Source organism: Muscardinus avellanarius (assembly GCF_963383645.1).
Source record: "Muscardinus avellanarius genome assembly, chromosome: 2".
Classification (NCBI taxonomy): domain Eukaryota; kingdom Metazoa; phylum Chordata; class Mammalia; order Rodentia; family Gliridae; genus Muscardinus; species Muscardinus avellanarius.
Genome location: NC_137787.1, coordinates 17,722,422 through 17,745,500, shown reverse-complemented (window position 1 = coordinate 17,745,500; position 23,079 = coordinate 17,722,422). Strand labels below are relative to the sequence as shown.

Sequence of the window (23,079 nt, the reverse complement as noted above, 5' to 3'; positions counted from 1 at the left end):
GGTGGTCATGAAACGATATTCTTGCAGCCCTCATCCTTGAAACTTTATCTTTTTGACAGTTCTCTTAAAAACTATGATACAAGTTGGGAGCAAGAGAATAATTTATGAGATGGAATTTGAAGCTTTGGAATCGGCAGCTATGGAATTATTTTTTTATTTTAATTTTGGGGTATCAGCCAGACACTGAATTATATGTGCCACCTAATTTAAACTCCTACAGACATTATAAGACTAAGGCAGAAACAATTAAGCTATTAAATTTTTTAATGATATGAAGGCCAACAGATGTCTTCAACTAGATCTGTGCTTGAAAATTCAGGATGACTTTTGTAGTCATAAAGAAAAACAAAGAACGGATTAGGAAAACTATAACTGTTTTAGGATTTTTAAAAGAAATATATACTAGGGAGTTCACAAAATCTCACAGGAGTCTCTTCTTAAATGCAATTCGCTGAAGTGTGAAATTCAGTGGCTCTGGCTCCACCCAGGAGTCATTCCCTAAATGCTAGAGGAACCTCGCTAGAACAATATTTCACCTAGAAATATCCCACAGCGTGGTCTCTGAGAAAGGGGAGTTACAGCAGGCCAGGAAAAGTCATGCGGAAGTTATTCTATGTGTATTCTTAATAGAGAAGGAAGAGGTAAAGAGAAAAAGTCATCGTGTTAGAGACAGGTACAATTAAGGTAAACCTTTGAAAGTTAAGTGAGATTTAAGGCCTTCACCAAACGACACAGTTTTTATATTCTATGAAGATTCTTTAAAGGGATCCTTAGTCTTTTAGAACCATACTTGACTTAGTTGACTTTTATGTATTGAAGAAGTCCCTAAAGGCAATTTCGGCTTTAAAATTTTTCTGCCCATTATTCCTGCTTTCAAGAAATCCCTACTAACCTTTCCAGGGCAGGATCCTGCCGTTGTAGTTCTCTTGGCTTTCACTGTAAAACAAAGCAACAAGTTCCCCTAACACATTCTGGAGTGATAAAATAACCTCTGTTTTAAACAGGGAGAACGAGATGATGTAAGCTTCACAAATTGCCAAGTCTCCAAGAACGTGGGCCTAGGAAGTTTCCTGCAGCCACACTCTCCTGGGAACCCTCCGTGATCGGGATTCCATGCGGTGGGCTTCAACACAAGCAAGGATTCCGTCAGTAAATGTCAGATGAAAAAAAACAAGTCCTTATTTATCTTGCTAAATATAAAGAATGCTTAAGTGAGATTTCTGCAAGTTGAGAATTCAAAAGCCCTGGCTTGTTTTGGTATGTGTAAAGAAGTATGGACAAAGCTGTGCTCCTCTCCACCTTCACACTTATTATGCCCAAAATACACATTCGTAGTGCCAAAAAAATGAGGGTGGATTCAGGAGGCAGACTTACAGCTTGCAATATGTTATCTAGACAAACACAAGCTCTCCGGGGAGCCATTGTGAGCTGCCCCCTTTCAATGTTTGTTCTAAGGGGTGGATCCTACTCAAGATTGCTACACACTGTGAGCCTGTTTAGCACCCAAGTATGAAGTTGGAACTGCGTATCTGGATTTTGTTTGTACATATGTGCCACAGACTGAAGGTTCCTAGATATAAATTTTAAAATAACCATGCATCCCTCAGCTTTCATCAAAAAAGATTTTTTTTTTTTGAAAATGAGGACAAAATGCCTGAGTACTTAGTATGTAGAGAGTTTCGTTTGTTAAGACTTGATGCAAAAAGGAGGGGACCACACTTCCTCTTTCCCTTCCCCCACCCCGATATGGTGATAGCAAAGTAGAACAAATAATTCAAGTCTCAATAATTTTACCAGTAAGATATTATGGAGAGATTACATTTTAGAAATGTCCTCATGTGGTTCATGCCTCTAATCTCAGTACTTGGGGAAGATGAGACAGAAGGATTCAGACTAAAGGTCAGTCTCGAAAATTTAGTGTGATCCTCAGCAACTTTCTAAGACTTTGTTTCAAAATAAAAATAGAAAAGAAAATAGGGCTGGGTTGTAGCTCAGAGGTAAATGCCCCTGGGTAAAATAAGAAAGAAGAAAGGAAGAAAGGAAGGAAAGGAAGGGAGCGAGGGAGGAAGGAGTAGGAAGGCCATACTTTTTTTTATAACCAAATACAAAAGATGGTCACAGCAGAACCACAAGATAGTTTCCTCAGTTCAGGCTTACCAATGGATCAGAATAGAGGAAGTAAGAATTCACACCAAGCCGTTTTCAGCTGTGTCTACTTGGGGGCCGTTGTGTAGACTGTTCAGCTAGATTTCCATAGTTCTCTCTCAGCCCAGCCTCTCATGTGAAAGAGCAAAGTATTAGTAACTCTTGCCAATGAAACCCAGGTGATCAGAGGGGAAGAGACCACACTGATGTCTGATGTCTCTTTTTTCCCATCTTGGAGAATTATTTCATTCTTCTAACTCAAGCAAAGAATAAGAAAGCACACTCCTCTGTTGAAGGGGTTGGAGACAGACACCAGAAGAAAGGTCATTGACTAAAAGAGATGTTTTTAATACTGATGGGTAGAGCTAAGGCTTGCTTAAAGTGTAGACCTGAAAATATTCCTCTCTAGTCTTTACCTGAAGACCATATAAAGTTGCTCTTACTGAATACCCACCCCACAATTCAAGGAAAGGTTCTGTGGGTTGAGTGACATGGACAGGCGTTTCAATTGGTCCTTGTAGATTTAAGATCTCTTAATTAGTCCTGCAGCATGGCTTTTGGGGTTTCGTGATGTTTACAGAAAGGAAAAAAATACCCCCAAACCTTAAAAACATAGAGTTGGGGTTAATGTTGGCTTTGATGAAGTCTCTCTGGATCTTTTCAAGTATTATAGTTACAGCCTGGACTCTAGAGTCTCTCTTGGAGGCTCTGAGGAGAAAGCAATTAATTTCATCATTTGGAAGGACACCTGGATAATTTAGGAGCCCACCTAGAGCCGTTAGTAGCCCTGCACCGTTCATTTCTCCGCTCAGCCAAGCACTTATTTTTCCAATGTCTTGATGGTTTCTCCAGAGTGTACAAGTTGTGCAGCACAGAGATCAGAATTAGACTGCCAAGTGCATGCTGGTGAATAGATTTCCCTTCACACAAATGAACACGTGTGTATATTTATGTAGGAGCAAAGCGAAAAGTCAAGAAAAATAGCGCTCTCTGTCCTCGGTGTATAAATAAAACCTTCATTCTCTCAGAGTGAAATATTTACCTATTTATAAAAAATGCAACCTAACTTTTACTTATATACAATAATTACCTCTAGGCACTTTAGACATACCATTTGTCTATGCTGCTCAGTCAACCTTGAAGTTGGATAATTTAGTAGGTTCTTTTGGAAGACTTTTAGTTTTTTTTTCTCCTGGCCCAGGACTCGTGGCACCCGCCTCGCATACAAATTCAGGAAGCCTGGTGCCACACACAAAAAGGCTGCATCTTTGTATATCTGCTGGGTTGCTTCATTTAAAAATTATGATCATAATTAATGAGTATGCTTGTTAATTATAACAGTCGCAATAATATTTTAGAGAAAAAAAAATCTTTGCAGCAAAAAAAAGTTAAAGCCAAGAGACTGTTGCCACTTTTAAAAACGCACTGCGTGCTTTTTAAATACACATTTCATAGGCATTATGAACAAAACCAGAAGCCCTTAGCTGAATCAGAGTTACTAATGAGAAAACCACAGCCTGACTCCTCTGAAGTTCATTGTGTGCTTGGTTGGGCCTATAATTACCCAGGTACAGGAAAATCTTCCAGCCGGCCAGCTCTTTGGAGTTTGTAACGATTGCATACAACAACTAAGGATGCATAAGTGATATTTCAGCAAATCCGTCAGTGGGATTGCTTCACAATCTCTTTGAAGGATTTTTAAATGTGTCTTCAGAAAAAGCTCTTCAATTTATAGATTTTGCCAATTCCATCATTTGTTTTCCCTTTACATTTCTTCAGGGTAAGGAAAAATAAGATGATTTATTTGAGATCAAAGGTAAATGGGAAATCATCTCGAGGAGAGGATAATATAAACAAGCAGAGCACATGATCACTTAAGAAGGAAATTGCTGCCAGCATCTAAAACCCAAAGTGTTAGAACAGCATCCTATCGAAATAGGAAGGCATGTTTTCACAGGGTTCATCTAAACCTGAGTGTCAATGGGAAACGATTTGTGGTCCAAGGAAGCAAAGACATGTCTGAAATTTTAATTATTTTAGGTTATTTCTTTTTTTTTTAACATAAAACACTTAAAAATAAGATGTCTTGCTGGGCATGGTGGGGCACGCTTGTAATCCCTGGGTTTGGGAGGCAGAGACAGGAGGATCAGGCAGGTTCGAAGCCAGTCATGCTGGCTTAAGAGACCCTGTTTCCCAAAAACAAAACAAAACAAAAAAAAAAACATATATATATATATATATATATATATATATATATATATATATATAGTAGATCTGGAAGTGTAAGCCGGAGGTAGAAGGGTTTCCAGGAACCCCAATACCACCCAAAAATAATAATAATATGTCTTGCCAAATACAAAAATGATTTTATACATGAGATTAACAAAAGTGTTAATCCACCACATTCCTTGCCTAAAGCAGTTTCCCACAAAGGACCAGGGCATTTCAACATCTTCTCAAACTCTTTTCTGATTGGTTCCCTCACTTGATTCAGTACTCCACAGCAGAAGCCAGCTAACATTTTGTGGGAAGAGCAAGAGAGTTATTTATGTTCATTCTGTGGGGCCATTCACAAAGTCGCAGCTATTGACTATGCCTCTGTCCTGGGAAAGCCATCTTAGTATATAAACAAATGAGTAGGGCTTTGTTCTAATAAAACTTTATGTACAGGTTATATAATTTCCAAATGTCACAAAATATTGCCCACATTTTGGTTACTTTTAACCCTTTAGAAATATAAAAACCATTCTAAATGAGTTTTGCAATAACAAAGGGTCTGATTTGTTCCTGGGGCTGTAGTTTAAAGTCCTCTGTTCTAAGACACTAAAAAGAGCAAATTTTTGTACCTTGTAAATATCAACAAATTACTATTTTTTTCTCCTTTCTTCTCAAGCTTACAGAAAAGCCTTCATTCTGATCCTATCATTTGGGTTTCATATCCCAACATGATTTTTCAAGTCACCAGCTCTTTTGCATTGACTCCTTTGAGCCCCCACTTCAGTCCTGTCCCCCACACCTAACTGGCCCAGAATCACACCCTGCTATGACTCCTCTCTCAAGGCCTTTTATCAGGCTAAAGATGCTTCTTATCTTTTGTATCTTCCCCTTGTTTTGTGTTTTTAGGTACAATATGCAATATCCCCCTGAGCTGATGATTACATGCATTCTGACTTACTTAGGGGCAGAACTTTATATACTGAAGCGATAGACATTTTCATGGGTCCTTCCCAAAACTTGGTCCCTAATGGACTATTTATTATTTTGTATGGCCTTTTGAGCACACAAACATTGTCTAAGCTTCAGACCCCACAGAACCTGGCTCCACCAAGTCCACAGCACATTACCTAACTCAACTGCTCTAAGATTTTTTTTCCCTTCCTCCTACCATTTTCTTGACACATTCCTCTTACTATCTACTAGACAGGTAGCAATTATACCCAGTGGGGATGAGAATTCCCACTGTTCTCCATTATCCCACTCAAATAACATAATACGTCTAATTAAAAGATGGCAGAGAAAGAGAATGGGGGCTTACCAGTTGAGTAATAAAAGACACTGTGCCTCTTGTACTTAGCTATTTTCTTTTCTTTACACATTATTTTGGTTTTATTAAATTTACCAGTACTTGACAAAGGAAGCTAACTGGTTTGTTTTTACTGTAAATATATGTGTTAATCAACAAGTAGTTATTGAATATCGACTGCTACGTGCTGTAAGGTAGCATCAAGACAAAGCGAGATGCTGCTTCATTGTTGCCGTGGTTTTTCCTTGCAGTTCTCTTAATTGTCCAAACCAAGAGAACAGTGCTGGTCTAACAAGCAGTGCCAGGTCATCTGATGGCAAAAGGACTGGGAAAGGACTCAGAAGAGACCTCCAAGGCCTCTTTCTAGCCTCCTGTTCCTGAAAGCGGCATCATGACGGGGGCACTGGGCTCTCAGTGTAGATCAGTGAAACCAGGTAAGCCCAGAGCCGCCCCAGGCGCTGAGCCACAGCCAGCCCAGAGCACATCAGCGGGGCCGGGGCCCTCAGAAGGCACGCTCACTGTGAAGTCAGGACGTCTGCTTGTCAAACATACCGCCAGAACAGTTTCTTAATGTTGGCTCCATGAATGTTTGGACCAGATCATTCTGTATTGCAGAAGGCTTATCAGAGAGTGTTTAGTAGCACCCCTGGCCTCTACTCGCTGGATGTAGCAGCACAAAATGTCTTGGACACTGCCAAATGTCAGAGGTAGGGGACAGACCCCCCCCCCCCAAGAAGAGAAACTGTCCCAGAGGTCCAGCTTTCTCAATGCTTTGTCATCCAGAGTAAACACCTTGGCAGGATGAGGGCAGGTGGACTTCGGGCGCATTCTGACAATTCTACAGAAGCATTTCTGGAATTTTTTTCCCACTTTTGGAATTGTCCTTAATGTCCATTTCTTTTTCTCTTCCTTCCTTTCCTTCCTTCCTTCCTTCCATCTTTCCTTCCCTTCCTCCCTCCCTCCCTTCCTTCTTTTCTGAGTAGACCCAGTGTGTTCTGCCTTTTTACAATTTATAATTTTTATAATATATAATTTTATAATATAATTTTTTATAATCACCAGCATTTTTATAACTATTTTGAAACAAGATTTCACTAAGCTGTTCAGGGTCTTGCTAGGTTGCTGAGGTTGGCCTGGAACCTTAGACTCTCAAGTCTCAGCCTCCCAAATACTGGGATTTCAGGTATGCACCTTCATATCTGGTTCTGAATATCCATTCCTCAACATTATGCCCCAGAGGTTAGAGTTGAATGCCATGCTCACAGCGCAAGGTTACTTGGATTCATGGAATTTTAGCAGTAGAAAAGATCTTAGATATTAGCTAGTTAGGTTTGAAGAATTAGGTAATTTATCAAATGCCTGAAATCCTCCAAACTATAGCTACACTAGAGAAAGATGAAGTTATCCTTCCTTCTGTGCAGTATCTGGAACAATGTCAGAGGTGAATAAATATATATATAAAAAAACAGACATCACTGCCTGGGGGTGCAATTTGGGGATGGGAGAAAACACCAGTCACAAGGGTCAGGTTAATCATGATTTAAGAAGCCCACCTGGAGTTGTGATCCTGCCTCATACTGAAGTACCAAGTCCAGGGTGGTTGGGGTTTATACAGAAAAAATGACTTCTTGGAGATATTAATGCCAACTGCCATCACAGTGTTTTTAGGAAGAGGATTCACAGTTCTGTTGCTTGGTGAGAAAGCCTTGTTTCCGTTACACAGCATCTCTCCCCCTAGGAACACATCCTGTATCCATTTCTCTGAGATGGTTCATTTAAGTCAAAGAAAGCTGAAGGGAAGCCATCCAGGAAACAAATCACCCAGGAATCGCTTATCCAGGTTTCATCAATCAGGCCATTCCCAGAGGCAGAGCGCACCTGCCCTGCAATGGACGATGGGGGACGCGAAATCACATTTGGTTTCTTTTGCCTGTAATGGAGGATAGTGACTCTGGGAGGCCTTGCTCCTATCTCAGGCTCTGCCTGGTGTGACTTCAGCTGGAGGAACACGCCCCCTGCACCCCCTTTTCACCCCTGCTTCAAGACGTACTATGTCCTCAGCTCAGGGCCGGCTCTCATCCCTGGAGATCCGCACACAGCACCCCACCCCAGCCTCTCCAGAGTGGGCTTTGTCCTGCAGCCAGCCAGCTGGGGAAGCGTAAGTGTCTCTACAGTTAGCCCTTCTGGCCACAGATATGAAAGCTCAAATCCCTCAATTAGATTCTCAGCAACAAAGCTGACGGACACCCTGGTTTCCTTTGTCTTCAGTGTTAACTGGTTTGAACCCAGGAAGGGGAAGAAAAGGGTGTCAATAGACCTTTCAGAGGCCAAAGGTGAGGTTTGGGTGAGAATGGTTTCCATATCCAGGAGAAAACACAGCCCCTTCACACCAGGGGCTGCCATTAAATGATCAAAGCCCAGGGAAGTCTCAGTCCCCAGGTGCAGATACTCACATAGTTTGGTACCACAAGTGGGAAGAATGCCACACTGAATACATGAATCCTATTAATTACTTTGATAATTCTAAAGGGAAGCAACTTCCTGTTTTCCAGAGGTTTCTGGATCTAGCTCTAAGGATACCTTGGATGAGTTGCTTTACCTTTATGGAGTGGTGCCTCAACCATAAATTCTCCGTGTCAATGAACATGGGATGCATAATTCTAGAAGGTTCTGTATGTGTGTTTTGTTTTGCTTTTTATTTAACATGTTATAGATGAGAGAAAAAAAAACCCTGAGAAAACAGAGCAAAGGTGGAAAACCCACTGAACTCTGTGGCCTCCAGGTGCTAAATGCAAACACTCATTCATTCTGTGTTTTTCTTATAGAGTGAGACATCACTGCCTATAGAGGTCCTTAAGGAATTTAATTTAATACAATGATAGGAAGAACTGCAATTAGGATATAATTCTGTGTATGCAAATATGCTTAGGGGAGCTCTGATAGAGTTTATGGTTGCTACGTTCACCCACAATTTTGGCCTACATTATTAATTTGAACTAGGATGAAGAAAGGGTTTGTTAATCAAAGATAAACTAGCCTGATGATTTTGAATTAGTGAACTTCAAATTACGGTCGGTTAATGAGGCAGCGCTGTGCACATATATAATTCTCCACTAAGCAAAAAGCTTTCTGGCTAGCCACATAGGAGGTCTCCTTATTGAAAGATTTATTTTTAATTTTGAACAGCTTCCCAGCATTACACTTCACGAAAATTAAAATAAGGAGATAGAATTTTGTCTTAATTCGGCAAACCTCCCAGCAGGACTGCTCGCCGTGGCTAAGAAAAAATCGTCACATTGCGTTAGAGGAATTACCTGTCACCTTTCCTTCTAGGTCTACAAGAATTTTACCTATATTTTAAATAAAACTTTTGACTTTTCTCCTCTCTCGTACTGTTTTTGCGGTGCTGTTCTGTGGGAGGACTGTTAGCATGCCTTTTTTCTACTATTTGGACCTTTTGGCCTGATAGAAGGTGACATAATTTCTTGGCTTGAACTCTTACATATACTAAGACTCATGGATGCCTCCTCCTAAAATCTTGGAGACCCAAGCCCATCCTCAAAACATATCACAGGAGCTTTTTTTTTTTGCCAAAGAGAATGATTTCAGACATCCCCTTCCATAGCTGAAGACTCAAGAGTTCCACTCCCAGTTTTAATTCAGTTAAGAACACAATATGGTGATGCACTTGAGGAGACCCAGAAAGAGATAATAAGGGATATGAACATGAGACCATTGACCGGGCCAGAAGCCTGATTCTTTTTGGGGAGCAGAAATAGTCCTGCATGGTGTGGGCTCCTTCGAGCTCTGAGACAACGGGGCACCAGTGCATGTCTCTGGGATCTGTGGGCGCTATTTTCTTTGCATTTTTCCAGAAGAGAATTCATTCCAGATTGGCAATTGTAGACTGCTTGTGATGCCGCCACACACAACTAACTTCTAGTTTTTGAAAAAAAAAAATAAAACTAATGACCACTAGCGGTGTTCACAAATCTGAAAGTTCAGAATTAAAACTGTTCACATTTGTATAGTTAAAGATGCATTACGGTTAAGACTGGCCATTCTAGATCCCATTCAGAACAATCTTTCCCAAATCTTTCAAATCTTTTACATTTTTATTTGTCCATTTGTCTGTTTTGGTACCTAAGATTGAATCCAGAGGCATTTTATTTCTGTACTATACCCCCAACCTTTTTTTTTTTTTTAATCTTGAAATCGGGTCTAGCTAAGTTGTTGTGGCTGGCCTCAAGCCTGCGATCCTCCTGGCCCAGCCTCCTATGTCCTGGGATTGCAGGTCACTATGCCCAGCACCATGCATTCACTTTTTGTTTGTGCTGGAGAATCCAAGGGAAAATGAAAAAAAAAAATAATGACTTTGAATTAGGGATCTGGAATACTTTTCACTATAGAATCAATTAGTATATTAGATATTCTGCTTAACTAGGGAGTGCACTTACTGAAATATTCACTTAAGAGAAAAGTGCAGTACAAACAATAGAATTATGGGCAATTTATCATTCTTTTCCATCTATGTTTATTGTCCTTAAAAGCCTCACAAAAAAGATAAACTATAGTTGTTGTTGTTGTTTTTTTTTTTTTCCTCCTCCTCTTTCACTTTTCAGAAATAACAGGAAGCCGGTAATTTGCCAAGCCTGTTGGTGTGGGCAATTTTCCTGGAAAGGAATATAGACAAAAGATCAAGAGCTAAAGCCTAGAAATCTAGACTCTGAAAACATTTGGCATTCGAAATTTCCTGACAGTTCTGTGATTAACTCAATAAAGACCCTTCAAGAATGGAAAAGGTTTTCTAGTTACCTGCATTAGACAAAAGTGACGCAGGCGACGGGGTGGACTGGCTGCTCTCTTACCCCGTGTCAGTTCTGGACCCGGATATGACAGTGGTCAACAAACTAGCGTGTGTCCTCAAACTTTGTTAACCACACACAAAGATTTACGTGGGGCTTCTCATATAGGCCCATGTTGGGTATTGCAAACATTCTGCATAAAGGAACAAGATCTAAGCTATAATATCTAGTGCTTCTGTTGGAAGGTATGGCAGAGACTAATGTAGCGTTCTGTCTTGGTGAGGGTCAATTTTATGATTATACATAATCTGTAAGAGCTCTGACGTCCATTCATGGACTTTGTGGTCGAAGTGGCAGATATGAAGTCCAGAAGGAGCGACTCAGCTCACTAGCGGCTCATTCTCTTCCCATCAGACACTATCTTCGTCTTCATTTGATCTCTACCATGGGTACGGGACATACTATCAAGTGGTATTTCCCCAAAATAGTGTTTGCTGAAAGAATAAACATCTCCCTAAACTTCTACGTTTCAAATCGGTTCCACTTCAATTGTTGAACTTCAATCTCATTCATGGGTACCATCAGAAGGCCTTTCTCCACATACATTCAGATTATACAGTTAAAAAGAAAAAAAGACCAGATTCCTACCTGCTTGGTTGGTTGTCACCGTGACAGACACTGACTGGTCCGGGCTAGGGTTGTACTTGGACACTCCATTCACTGCCCAGATTTCAAAGGTGTAATTGGTGTGTGCGAGGAGGTCGGTGATAGAGACCTTGGTGGTCTTCAGGCCATTCTGCTGCGGGGTATAGTGCACCCCACTACCGCAGGGTCGGCACTTGCTGGGGTCCCCAGCTCCACACTTCTTGCAGACCACATTGTAGGAAATGTCCTGACGACCCCCGGTGTTCTGAGGGCTGCTCCACTCCAAGTTCACCGACGTCTCGTTGACATTTGAAATCAGGTTGAGGGGAGCAGATGGCGGGCCTGAAGAAGAGAATAACATAGCATCACGCCACGAACTGAAATTCCCTTTTGGGATCTCTCGGAGTTTGCCTTATTCTCTACAGCTCTGAGAAGTAAGATAGGCCCATTTGGCAAAGAAAGCCAAAGGCAAATAAAGCCAGGGAACAGATCTTTTAAAAGAACAATATGAGGCAAGGCTGTGCACGTCGGTGTCATTCTTGTCCCCGTGCAAACAAACAGTGTCAACTGCCACTTAGCAATGTGAAGCAACTCTACGGCAAACGGGCTCCGAGCCCAGCCTTTTCCTTGCAATTGGCAGAAAAGTAGCATAGTTTATCTAGAGTCTCTATCTTATCTTCAAAAAAAAGGGGGGGGGGTATATCATGTGATTCCAGTTCTCAGGGCTGTTGTGGTACTTTGGTAAATTAATAGTTCTAAACCCCTTTTGAAGATCAATCATGATCCCCAAATACAGCCCACCATGAATGGCAAATTAAATTAATAGAACTGTGTAGATATATCTCTGCAGTTCAACATGGCAGCTGAGGGTTCGGCTGCTGATGGGTAATTAGCAGGAACTGGTTAAACACGATTGCAAAGATTTTGAAGATATTGCTGTTGAGAGATACGAGGACTGTTGAGACACCTCCTCAGGGCCCTGGAGTGGATCCGAGCAGCATGCTGGTTCCCACTGATGTTAACGCACTCCCAAAATATGCATGACGGTGGTGGTCACTATGAAACAGAACCACCAATTGCTCACAGCATCATGATTGATTTAAAAATAAGAATAACATGCCAGGCATGGTGGTACACACCTGTAATCCCAGTGCTTGGGAGGCTGAGACAGGGGGATCTCAGGTTTGAAGCCAGCCTCCACAATTTAGAGAGACCTTGTTTCAAAATAAAAAATTAGGGCTGGGTGAGAAGCTTGGAGACAGAATCTTCTGGGTTTAATCCCCAGCACCACAAAAGTAATAAAGTAAATAAATAAATAAATAAATATTGTAGACCTATAAATGCCAAAAAAAATGTGGTCTAAATGGTTGTCAAGGAAAAGAATGAAGCTGGAAGAGAAAATAGGAAATTTTCTTTATCTAACTCAGCTGCAAAGGCTTAGAAGACACCTGTCACAGTCCAGCAAAAAAAAAAAAAAAAAAAAAAAAATGTTTATTCAATGTGACAGTTGGGAAGCTCTTTCCCATTTTGGTTTTGGAAGTAAAGGCCAAAATAAGTTTGAATGAAATTTTGAGATTTCTTGGTCACTGTTTCTATATGATCACTAATGAATTTGAACATCTGCCTTGAGGGAAATTCCACAGGCTCCTCAGAAGAGGAAGTGACCTGGGGTCCTGTGTGAACCTGACGCTGGTCACCACAGTGAGAGCGGTTCTCTGTGAGGACTGTGGGAGGTCACCTACAATACGGAGTCACAGTCAATGTTTAACAGTGCTTATTCCTCAGTTCGTGGTGATGAGGGGCCAATGGATTTTGGTGGTTGACACTTCATATGTCCTATGGAAAATTCACTTCTCTCTCTCTCTCATTTTATTTTTTGGTATGGGGATTGAACACAGAGGCATTCCACCTCTGAGGTACACCCCAGCCCTATTTTATTTTTTATTTTAAAACTGGGTTTCAAAGCTGGGCGTGGTGGCGCACGCTTGTAATCCCCGCGCTTGGGAGGCGGAGACAGGAGGATCGCGCAGGTTTGAAGCCAGCTCAGCTGGCTTAAGAGACCCTGTTTCCAAATAAAATATAAAATAGGTGTGGGATGTTGTTGAGACTGGCCTCCAACCTTCAATCCTCCTCCTGTCTCAGCCTTCCAAGTACGGGGATTACAGATGTGTGCCGCCATTCTCCACACTCTTCTCTTTATACAGCTTAATCAAAGGCTGCATTTTAACAAAGTAGCAGGCTATCCCAATCTCTGTCAGGACTAATTGCCAACAACTTCTCTTAGTGAGATCAGCTTTTGAATTTTAAGAGAAATCCCTAAAATAAGACTATTTAATTTTTCCCCAAAAGGGCTGGAGCCAGGCATGTTGGCACACGCTTGTAATCCCAGTACTTGTGAGGCTGAGGCAGAAGGATCATAGGTTCTCGGCCAGCCTCAGCTACTTAAGTGAGACCCTGCAACTTAGTTCAAAATAAAAATTAAAAAAATAGGGCTGGGAGCCGGGCGTGGTGGCGCACGCTTATGATTCTTGCGCTTGGGAGGCTGAGACAGGAGGATGGCGCAGGTTCAAAGCCAGCTTTAGCTACTTAGGCTCTCAGCAATTTAGTGAGAACCTGTTTTAAAATAAAGTATAAAAATAGTTATGGAAGTATATAACCTGGAGGTAGAAAAAAAGCCCCCTGGGATCCACCCTTAGTACCACCACCACAAAAAAAAAAAAAAAAATATATATATATATATATATATATATATATATATATATATATATATGTGGCTGGGGGTGTGGCTTGGAGATAGAATGGTCCTGAGTTTGATTCCCAGCACAAAAAGCAAAAAAAAAGAAGCATGTGTATCTTCACCCCTGTTCAAGTCGCGCCATAATGAAAGGCGCTACAGTCTTCAGCAGAAGCTAGCCATGGTTTGGTTTATAAAATGGGCCAGCGGCGGTTCTTATTTTGCTGTGACTTCCAGGGTTGAATGAGAGTGACTCTGAAATCCATTAACCTCCTTGCCAAGGTTCCTGATCCACTTTCACATGGGAAAATGTGACACAATGGATCAAGTGCCGCAGAAGCAAAAAGTCAGTCATTAGTATGGAGGACGGGGCATGGCGGTGTCCAAACAGAGAAGAAATGGGGCAGAAAACTAAATGGTCACAGGGCCCGGAGATACAGCACGGCCACGTGGGAAACAAAGCACAGAAATGCTACAGGATTTCAAAATGAGGGACTGATGCAAAAAGGCCGGCCTGGAACGGATTTCTTCCTCTAGCAGGACTCTTAAAGAAGGCCTCGGGGAAAGGCAGAAAGGGATCAGGAAAGTTGGAACTCAGCACTGCCTTCAGGAAGGGTTTGGAAATTGCACAGCGTGTTTTGCCGTAATAGAAAGTGATGGTTGTATGAGAACACAGTAAGCAGCCGAAGAACCGGGCTGTGACAAAATTGTTATGGTAGAGGAGAAAACGAAATAGAGAAATGTCCACCCTCTGTGACAATAATGTTGGCCTGCAAAGGCTTAGCAAAGGAAGGGCTCATGCTTTACAAATTAAAACCATAACAGTGGTAGTGTTGCATTTGGGCGACTGTGGTTTCTCTGTTTTTAACTTGGGCCAATTAAAAGATGATAAATATGTAATAAGTCTGTTTCTTATTTATAGTGAGGGGCCATCTCTTCCCCAGAAAAGAAAATGTTTTCTACTCAAGACAATGAGAAAATAAAACATGGGCTTGGATACAGACAAAAGCCATCTGGTTCTACAGTTAGTCTTAAAAGTAGTACCTTAAAACAGTTAACTTGCAGTAATGGCTAAAAAAGAAGAGCAAACAGTCTCACAGTCTCTTTTGAGCATCCTTGTATGTTGGTACCTGTATGAGTCATGAAACCAATCCCACATGGATAATGTGAAGCTTACGACAAAGAGAGATAACTGTGCTACTTGTTTTAATTTTCTGGTCTCCACATATAGATCATATTTATGAAGAACATGCTGGCATCAGGTAGTTTGAGGGTCACATCGTGAGCAGTAGGAGTTTTATGCTTTTCAAAACTATCCTCTACCCGCCTGAAGGTTAGATAGGAAGCAAATCCTGATGAAAGTATCACCCCATATTTCCTTTCTTTATATCTATGTCCTATTTTGCTTGCCATATCTAATGGTTTCTTGTGAATCAGATACCCATCCCACATCTGTTCCCATCACCCATCTAGCATTCCTCAAGAGAATTGACGTTTTCATCATTTCCCCGTGTCTACTCCCATCATTTCCCATGTTGAGTTCAAAGAAAACTCAATAAATGTTTGATGAGTCCAAGAGTAAGTGAATGAATGGGTAGGAAAGGAGCAAAGCCCTTTAATGCTCCATATCCCCACCCATCTGTAGTGCTATGAAGCACAGGCACTGATGCAGATTTCTCTGTGCTGAAGCTGTCCTAGTTAGCTTTTCACATAAGGCTCGTCAGCATTAAGCCTGCACAGAACTGTCTCAGTGCATCTGGTTTAATTCCCATTCCTCCTTTCTATATTTTAAAATTACTTTGGAAAATGTCTAGAAGGCTAAGCATCAAAGATTAGTGGTTACATCCATTGGGAGAGACTGTGGAGTCATCCAGTTATCCAACAAACATTTATTGAGTTTCTAATGCCTGTTACCTGCTCTAGAGTAGACCAAAAAGAGCATTCAGAGTCACTTTCATACTTTTCTAATAGTTTTCTGGAGAGTTGAAAGGAGGGGGACAGAACCTAGAGAAGAAGGGAGAGACTAAAGAAAACTTACTGTGGATTATGTGTGCATTGGATTTAAGCGTTTAAGGGACGCACCCTCTCTCTCCTATTTTATTTATTTATTTATTTTTCCTTTTTTTTTTTTTGCGGGTCTGGGGATGGAACCCAGGGGCATTCGACTTCCGAGCTACACCCCCTGCCCTATTTTTTATTCTTTATTTTGAAACCGGGTCTCACTGAGTTGCAAAGAGCCTCACTAAGTAGCTGAGGCTGTCCGTGAACCGCGATTTTCCAGGTTTCAGCCTCCTGAATACTGGGATTACAAGCGTGCGCCACCACGCCCGGCTCTCCTATTTTTATTGACAGTCCAAACAGCCTCGACAACTGAGTATTTAAAATGCTGTGACAGCCGGGCGTGGTGGCGCACGCTTGTAATCCCCACACTTGGGAGGCAGAGACAGGAGGAGCACGCGGGTTCGAAGCCAGCTGCACACGCTGGCTTAGGAGACCCTGTTTCCAAATAAAAATATAAAATAGGTCTGGGAGTGTAGCCCGGAGGTTGAAGGGCTTCCAGGGACCCCAGTACCACAAAATAAATAAATAAATAAATAAATAAATAAATAAATAAAATAATAAAATAAAATGCTGTGACCACAGCTTTGTCAATTTGGGATTGGCTATTACGATTTCTCTTTCTCCACTTCGATTTCTGGTGATGATTTATTTAAGCATGAAGTTAGGGAAAATGTACCCTCTGCAAAAAATTAATTCTAACATTTCCAAAGAAAGGCTAGCATTTTCCTCATTGCCCTTTAAATAACTGTCATTTTCCCTTTAATTTCACTTATCACCCAAATTAAGGCATTTTTAAACACAAATTAATCAAATGCTGAAGGGTATTTTAAAGGGGAAAAGTGTTCTTTCATTACATTTTGGATTCTCTCTCTCTCTCCATCCCCCATGAATGGGGATGTCATGTTAAACTGTTTTAAAAGTTTTCATGTTTAGAATGCCCTTCATATTTAAATATTATTTAGTGACATAGACAGTAGCTACAGTACCAGAAACAAAATTCAATTGTAATAACCTTTAATTTAGGAATGCAGCAGGGGCCAGAATAATCTTTCTGTAAAGACCTTATACCATCTGGCCAGAGAATATATTTTAGTCCTTGTGGTCCACCTGGCCTGGGTAACAGCTACTCAAGTTTGCCAAACACCAAAACAGAGACTTTGCTGATATCAAGGTACTTCCTTCTTAGGAAGATGCTCTCTGGTATCCTCATAGTTTTTCTAGGCATGCTAAGCACACCCTGAATGCATATAAGAAGTTTGGTACAAAAATTCTTAATTAATATATTTGTATAGCCCAGGTAACTACCTTGAATTCTAAATCCCAGATTATACTGACCTTCACTGACTAAGTAAGAACAAAAATATGTGAAATATGATGGCCTGTTACTAGAGTTTCTTGTTGTTCTGGCAGAGATGGGCACTGTACTTCTTACCACTGGAAATAAGTTAAATGAATACTCTTTTTTTTTTCCTACTGGTGTAAAATACTTTCTGCATCTCACAGCAGGTACTGGTGAAAGGTGTTACAATGGGTAATTATTATTTTCTAGTGGAATGTCAACCTCCATTCTGTTGACAGAAGTTTGACAGTATGAAGCCCCAAAGAAACTCTAGCTAAATTATAGCAGGTGCAAAGGACTATCATATCATATCATATCATATCATAAGATATTATATGTTACATCACAAAAGGGATCTTAATCCTAACCGAACATGTGCTCTCTTCCAGGAAAAGATAAACTTCTGAAAATGAACCCCACTCTATCTAAAGAAATTCAGTGAATGTGAAATTTAAATGATGATCTCCCAAGCTTAAAAAAAAAATCCAAGTGGGAGGCAGAGACAGGAGGATTGTAGGTATGAGGCCAGCTTCAGCAAGTTGGCAAGATTCATTTCAAAAAAAAAAAACAGAGCTGGGGTATGGATTTGAGAGAATAAAAGAAAGAAAAAGAAATAGAAAAGAAAATTCCAGTAATTTCACACATCTTAATTCTTCGCTCACCTGCTATAGACTACGTTTAATTGCTGAGTAGTTTAGAGAACATACTTGCTGGCTTACATAAAGAGTTAAAGTAGTCTCTTTAAGACACCACAATATTTATGTGCCCATATATGACATCTGTATGAGCCTTCATGAGGTCATTTAAAAGTCACCAGTTAACACTGAACCTAAGTCATCAATGATTCCAGTGTAAACTACAAGAGTAATATCACCTAGTCCATGGAAAACCCAAGCCAATATAACTGCATCTGACATATTCCACCCCACGCCTGTGCAACGGAGAAGGCAATTCATTCTTACATCAACCAACTGAAACTTTAGCAAAGGATGAATACCTGCTAATTGCATTTAGAAGTAGGTTTAGCGGGAAATATTTTAACGTATGTATATATGCATATATGTACATACGAGTGTCTCTCTATATATGGACATAGGGTGAAATGTAACATTTAAGCCTGAAGTGCTAACAGATCCCAGGACCCAGGGGTCCTGGATTATTTGCAATAATTCAAGTTTAAAATTCACATTGTTAGAAAAGCTTTAAACCTGCAACTCAGATATCTTGGACTTGGTAGCTCGGTCTGGAATTCTCAACCTCAACTCTTTGATTAGTGACTGTATGTTTCTGGGTGTCACCTCTCCATTCCTGACTGCTTCATATAAACTGAATGTCTCTTTTTTCTGCCCCAGTGAGCCCAGCCGCATCACCTTTTGATGTCCATGTGACAATCGTACATTCTTGCTTGTCTTTTGTTTATGTTCCCATCGCAACAGAAGCTCCAGAAAAATAGGCATCATTGCATTTTGGGGGATTATGAGGATGCTCTCGGCCCTTAGAACTATGACTGGTTAAGAGATGCTAAATAAGCGTCTGCTGAATGAAGAAATGAATGAGGATGATTTTAGCCCAATCAACTCATTCTCAGAAACCCCACTGCTGTAGCACTTGCCTATGTAACAAAAGCAGAAAAAAAAGAAAGAAAGGGAGGAAGAAAGAAAGAAGAAAGAAAAGAAAGAAATAGCAACTATATACCAAAATGTTGAAAGCAAAAGTTGCAGCCTGCAACCAAGACGAGGAGATAGACAGCAAACCCCAAGCAGCAGGGTTCAGCACCGAGCAGCTTCCTGAGCTCTTGCAGATTTTTAATACTTAACCGATTTTTAATCACCATTTAAAAATTCAATGCCTGAGCCATGAAATTAATTCTGGATATAGCAGGGAACATCCCCCCAGAGCACGGACAGGAACGTAACTCTTAAAAAGATCGATCTCTTTAAGCATGACTGTCATCCCATTAAAATGCCAAGGCGACCAGGACAGGAGCAAGGGGCAACGCGGGCCTCAAGTTCCGTTTCAGAAGGCTTCATTAACCATGGTCAACTTTTGGGCTGTCAGTAATACTCCAGTGTCTTAGCTGCAAAGCCCTTCAACCCTTCAGATAAGCTTTTGTTGTTAATCTCTCTCCAGCAGAAAGACAGGTTGTAAGGCAGGGTAAACAGTTGGGTATATAAGTTGTGGCTCTGAAATAAAGCCCCTGCTTCCCCCTTGACAGTTGTATATGCTGCTACCGCTAATTGCTTTATCCCAGCCCTTGCTGCCAGGGTTAGTTTACATAAAGGCTGCTGCTCGGGGACACCTCTTCTGAGATATGTGAACAGTTCATAACCTTTGATCACGGCAGCTCATGTGTTTTAACAATGAATAGAGCCGAAGCAGAGCGGCCCGTTATTAACACAAGGAACCCTTGGGACGTCTCAATCCCTTGTGCTGTCATGGGAAATTCAAAGCTTCCTCGAGAGGTTACTGTCTGGCTGAGATTGTTTTTTTTTTTTTTTTTTTTTTTTTTTTTGTGGTACTGGGGTTCCTGGAAACCCTTTTACCTCCGGGCTACACTCCCAGACCTATTTTATATTTTTATTTGGAAACAGGGTCTCTTAAGCCAGCGAGGCTGGCTTCAAACCAGCGTGATCCTCCGGTCTCCGCCCCCCAAGTGCGGGGATTACAAGCGTGCGCCACCACGCCCGACCTGGCTGAGATTTTGATACCGTCTATTTTTCTGTTATTTCTATTTTTCCCATTTTTTTTCTAAAAGTCGTGCGTCCTTCCTTATTTAGTTAGCAATTTACTTATTTTGGTACTGGGGGTTGAACCTAGAGGCAACTCTACCTCTAGCACTAGTTAAATTTTTATTTCCAAACAGGTTCTCACTAAGCTGCTGAAGGTCTCACTAAGCTGCTGAGGCTGGACTTGAACCTGCTGTGATCCTCCTGTCCCGTAAACCCTGGGATTACAGGCATATACTTTTTTATCCTTTCTTTCCTGGGTTATTTAGGGGTTTCTTCACATTAAGATGACTCATTTGAAGTTCAATTACTTTATAAATTCTCAGTTATACATGAGGAAGTTACAATATTTAAGGGCAAGAAAAGTATGACTAGGCATCGCCTTTGGGAATTAGCTAGCTTGCTCATTAATTTACATTTTTTACATAGCACTTTTTCATGCCTTATCTTTAATCCCTATAACAAAAATTAAACAGAATAAATACTTGCTTCCCTAGCAGTCTGATGACCAAACACTAAGATAAGAAAAGTTAAGCCATTCATCCAAATTAATATAGCCAGTACGTACAAAGCTTCCATCAGAGACTCAGACACCTTGGCTGAAAGACGCCCCTCCGCTTCATAGAGGTAAAAGTTATTTAAAGAAAACAAGAAGAAAAGAAGGGGAAAAAAGAAAACAAGGAAACTGAACTATGAATCCTTTTTTTGGACAGAAGTAGAAAGCTTCCAATTTTCTCAATCCATTTCAGAGTTAAATTTCTCCTTGTTTCCCCGCTCTTTATGAAGTTGGCTGGCTAGCATTGCCTTTTGGATTATGTCCTCTCAGGTATCTAATTTCTAGCCAAGAGGGTAGTTATGAGTTGCTGTCAGCTGGGAGTGGTGGTGCAAGCTTGTAATTCCAGCTACTCAGAAGGCTGAAGCAGGAGGATCACAAGTTTGAGGCCAACCTGGGCAACTCAGTGAGACCCTGTTTCAAAATAAAGAATAAAAAATAGGGCTGGGGGTATAGCTTGGAGGTAGAATGCCCCCCTGGGTTCCATCGCCAGCACCGCATAAACAAACAAACAAACAAACAAAATGACTGGAATGGAGCCCAGTGGTAAAGGGCTTGCCTAGTAGGTACAAGGCCCTGGGTTCAGTCTCCCCCTAAAGAGTTAAAAAAGAAAAAAAAAAAAGAAAAAAAAAGAAAAAAAAAGATGAAGCAAGAGTTTGTTAAAGGTTCTTTTCTTTTTCATTGGCCGATGATCATAGGCGGGGAGGAAGAGGAGCAATTACATCTCTATAAAAAGACTCTTTTCTCAGATTATCTTCTGCTGGGCTCTAGTAGTAGGTGGGGCAAGAGTCAACTCTAAGAGGAAAATCAAAAGGCGGATACCAAAGAAGGTACCCCTGTTGTCACCCCAGGGGATCTCAGGAAAAATGCATAATTGACCCTTTTTCAAAGACGCATGCTGTGAATAACCAATGTCTGGCTTCCTTGAATAGTGTCACAAATGCTCTCCAGAAGTGACAGGGCTTGGCTGATGACAGGCCACCCTTAATTATTCATGGTGGTAGAAAAATCGTAATAACCTGGCTAAACGGCACTGGCAGATGATTCAAGGCTTCACTCGCGCATACGTCGGGGCCGCTCAAACCTATGCATTTTCTAATTGAATTCACTCCATAGTGTTCATCCTTATAAAATGCAAAGTACCTTGGAGAAGAAAAAAGAGACTAAAGTGGCGTTGTTTTGTAAAAGAATTCAATGCGATGATACTGGATGGTTCAAGGAATATCAGGATGCTTTTAATTTTCGCAAACAGTCAAGTGACGAGCGATCAGCCCAAAGCCCACCTCCTGCCTCCCACTCAGCACACCTGGTGAATTTTCTTCTCTCTTCTTAACTGTCATCAAAAAAGAATCCTGCACTTTGTTCTCTAGAGGTGCTTTTCCTATCAGTAGTTAAAATATTTAATTTCCAGCCAGGCATGCTGGCACATGGCTGTAATCTCAGTTTATACTTGGGAGGCTGAGACAGGAGATTGCAGGCTCCAGCCAGCCTCAACTGAGCAAGGCCTTCAGCAACTTAAAGAGACCCTGTTTTCAAATGACTAAATAAAAAAGGGCTGAGGGGTATGGCTTGGAGATAGAATGATCCTGGGTTCAATTCCCAGAACCCCCAAATTTAAACAAATAAAAATTAAAAAAAGTCAGAGGCGATCCAAAACAGAGAAAGAAGGACTAATGTCAGACTTTACACTACTGAGCTTTAAAGAAACAGCTTAGAAATGGAGTGGGTGGAAGGCTGCATCTGAATTGTCAAAATGCCTTTGATTGCTTTGATCGGTTTGTATGGTCCAGGGACGGACACATTAGCTGGCTTATCAACTGACAAGAGGCAGTGGGAACGTATGTTCTAAACCAAAAACCAAGCTCGTAATCCGGCAATGGGGAGTCGGTGTCTCCATCTGAGTTTTCATCGATGACAAAGAGAATGCAGTACGAAACTACCCTGTTACACTGCAAACTTGATGTACGACATGAAATAAGAAATCCCCTTGGAAATCTTGGATTCGCAATTTTTCATACCAAAATGCTCGCAGGAATGATTGATGTCATCGATGATAAAATGCTTAGAGATTAAGCAATGGATCTTCCGAAACACATTAACAACACTTGGGGAAATCTGAGCCTTTGTTCTCACTCCTGAATTAACTAGTCTTTCACCAGAGCTAACTGTAACCTCACTGACTAGTTTCATAGAACGCAGCCCCTTCCCATCATTTTGTGATTAGCTACTTGCAGCTCTAAAGCAAAAAAGAAATATGCTTTTGGGCAGGGGGGGAAAAATGTAGTTTACTTGAAACTGAAGGCTGCTTTTTATCCGATGGTTTATACATCAAAGCCTCACTCTAGACATCCCTCTCCAAATCCCTTAGCCAGACTGTTAAGCATGTAAATCTTTGGGGTAGAGAACTGAACTGAACATCAGGGGCACCTTCAAGAGCTTTTTTGAAAATGGATGTGAGATTATCTAAATTAGAGGAGGAAAAGGAAGAAAGAGAGAGAGAGAGAAAAGAAAGAAAGAGACAGAAAGAGTCAGCCTCTCTTCTCCTGAC

At 41.0% G+C, this 23,079-nt stretch overlaps 1 protein-coding gene across 1 annotated transcript in view; it reads right to left on the bottom strand.

Annotated features, from left to right (window-relative positions):
• Positions 1 to 23,079, bottom strand: part of EPHA4 (EPH receptor A4) — a gene marked incomplete at its 5' end in the record, with an annotated part of 144,893 nt that overhangs the window by 45,202 nt on the left and 76,612 nt on the right. Inside the window, one exon of the mRNA XM_080689172.1 lies at positions 11,122 to 11,460. Within this exon, the coding sequence (XP_080545298.1) occupies positions 11,122 to 11,460 (339 nt within the window). The remainder of the gene's footprint in view (positions 1 to 11,121; positions 11,461 to 23,079) is intronic.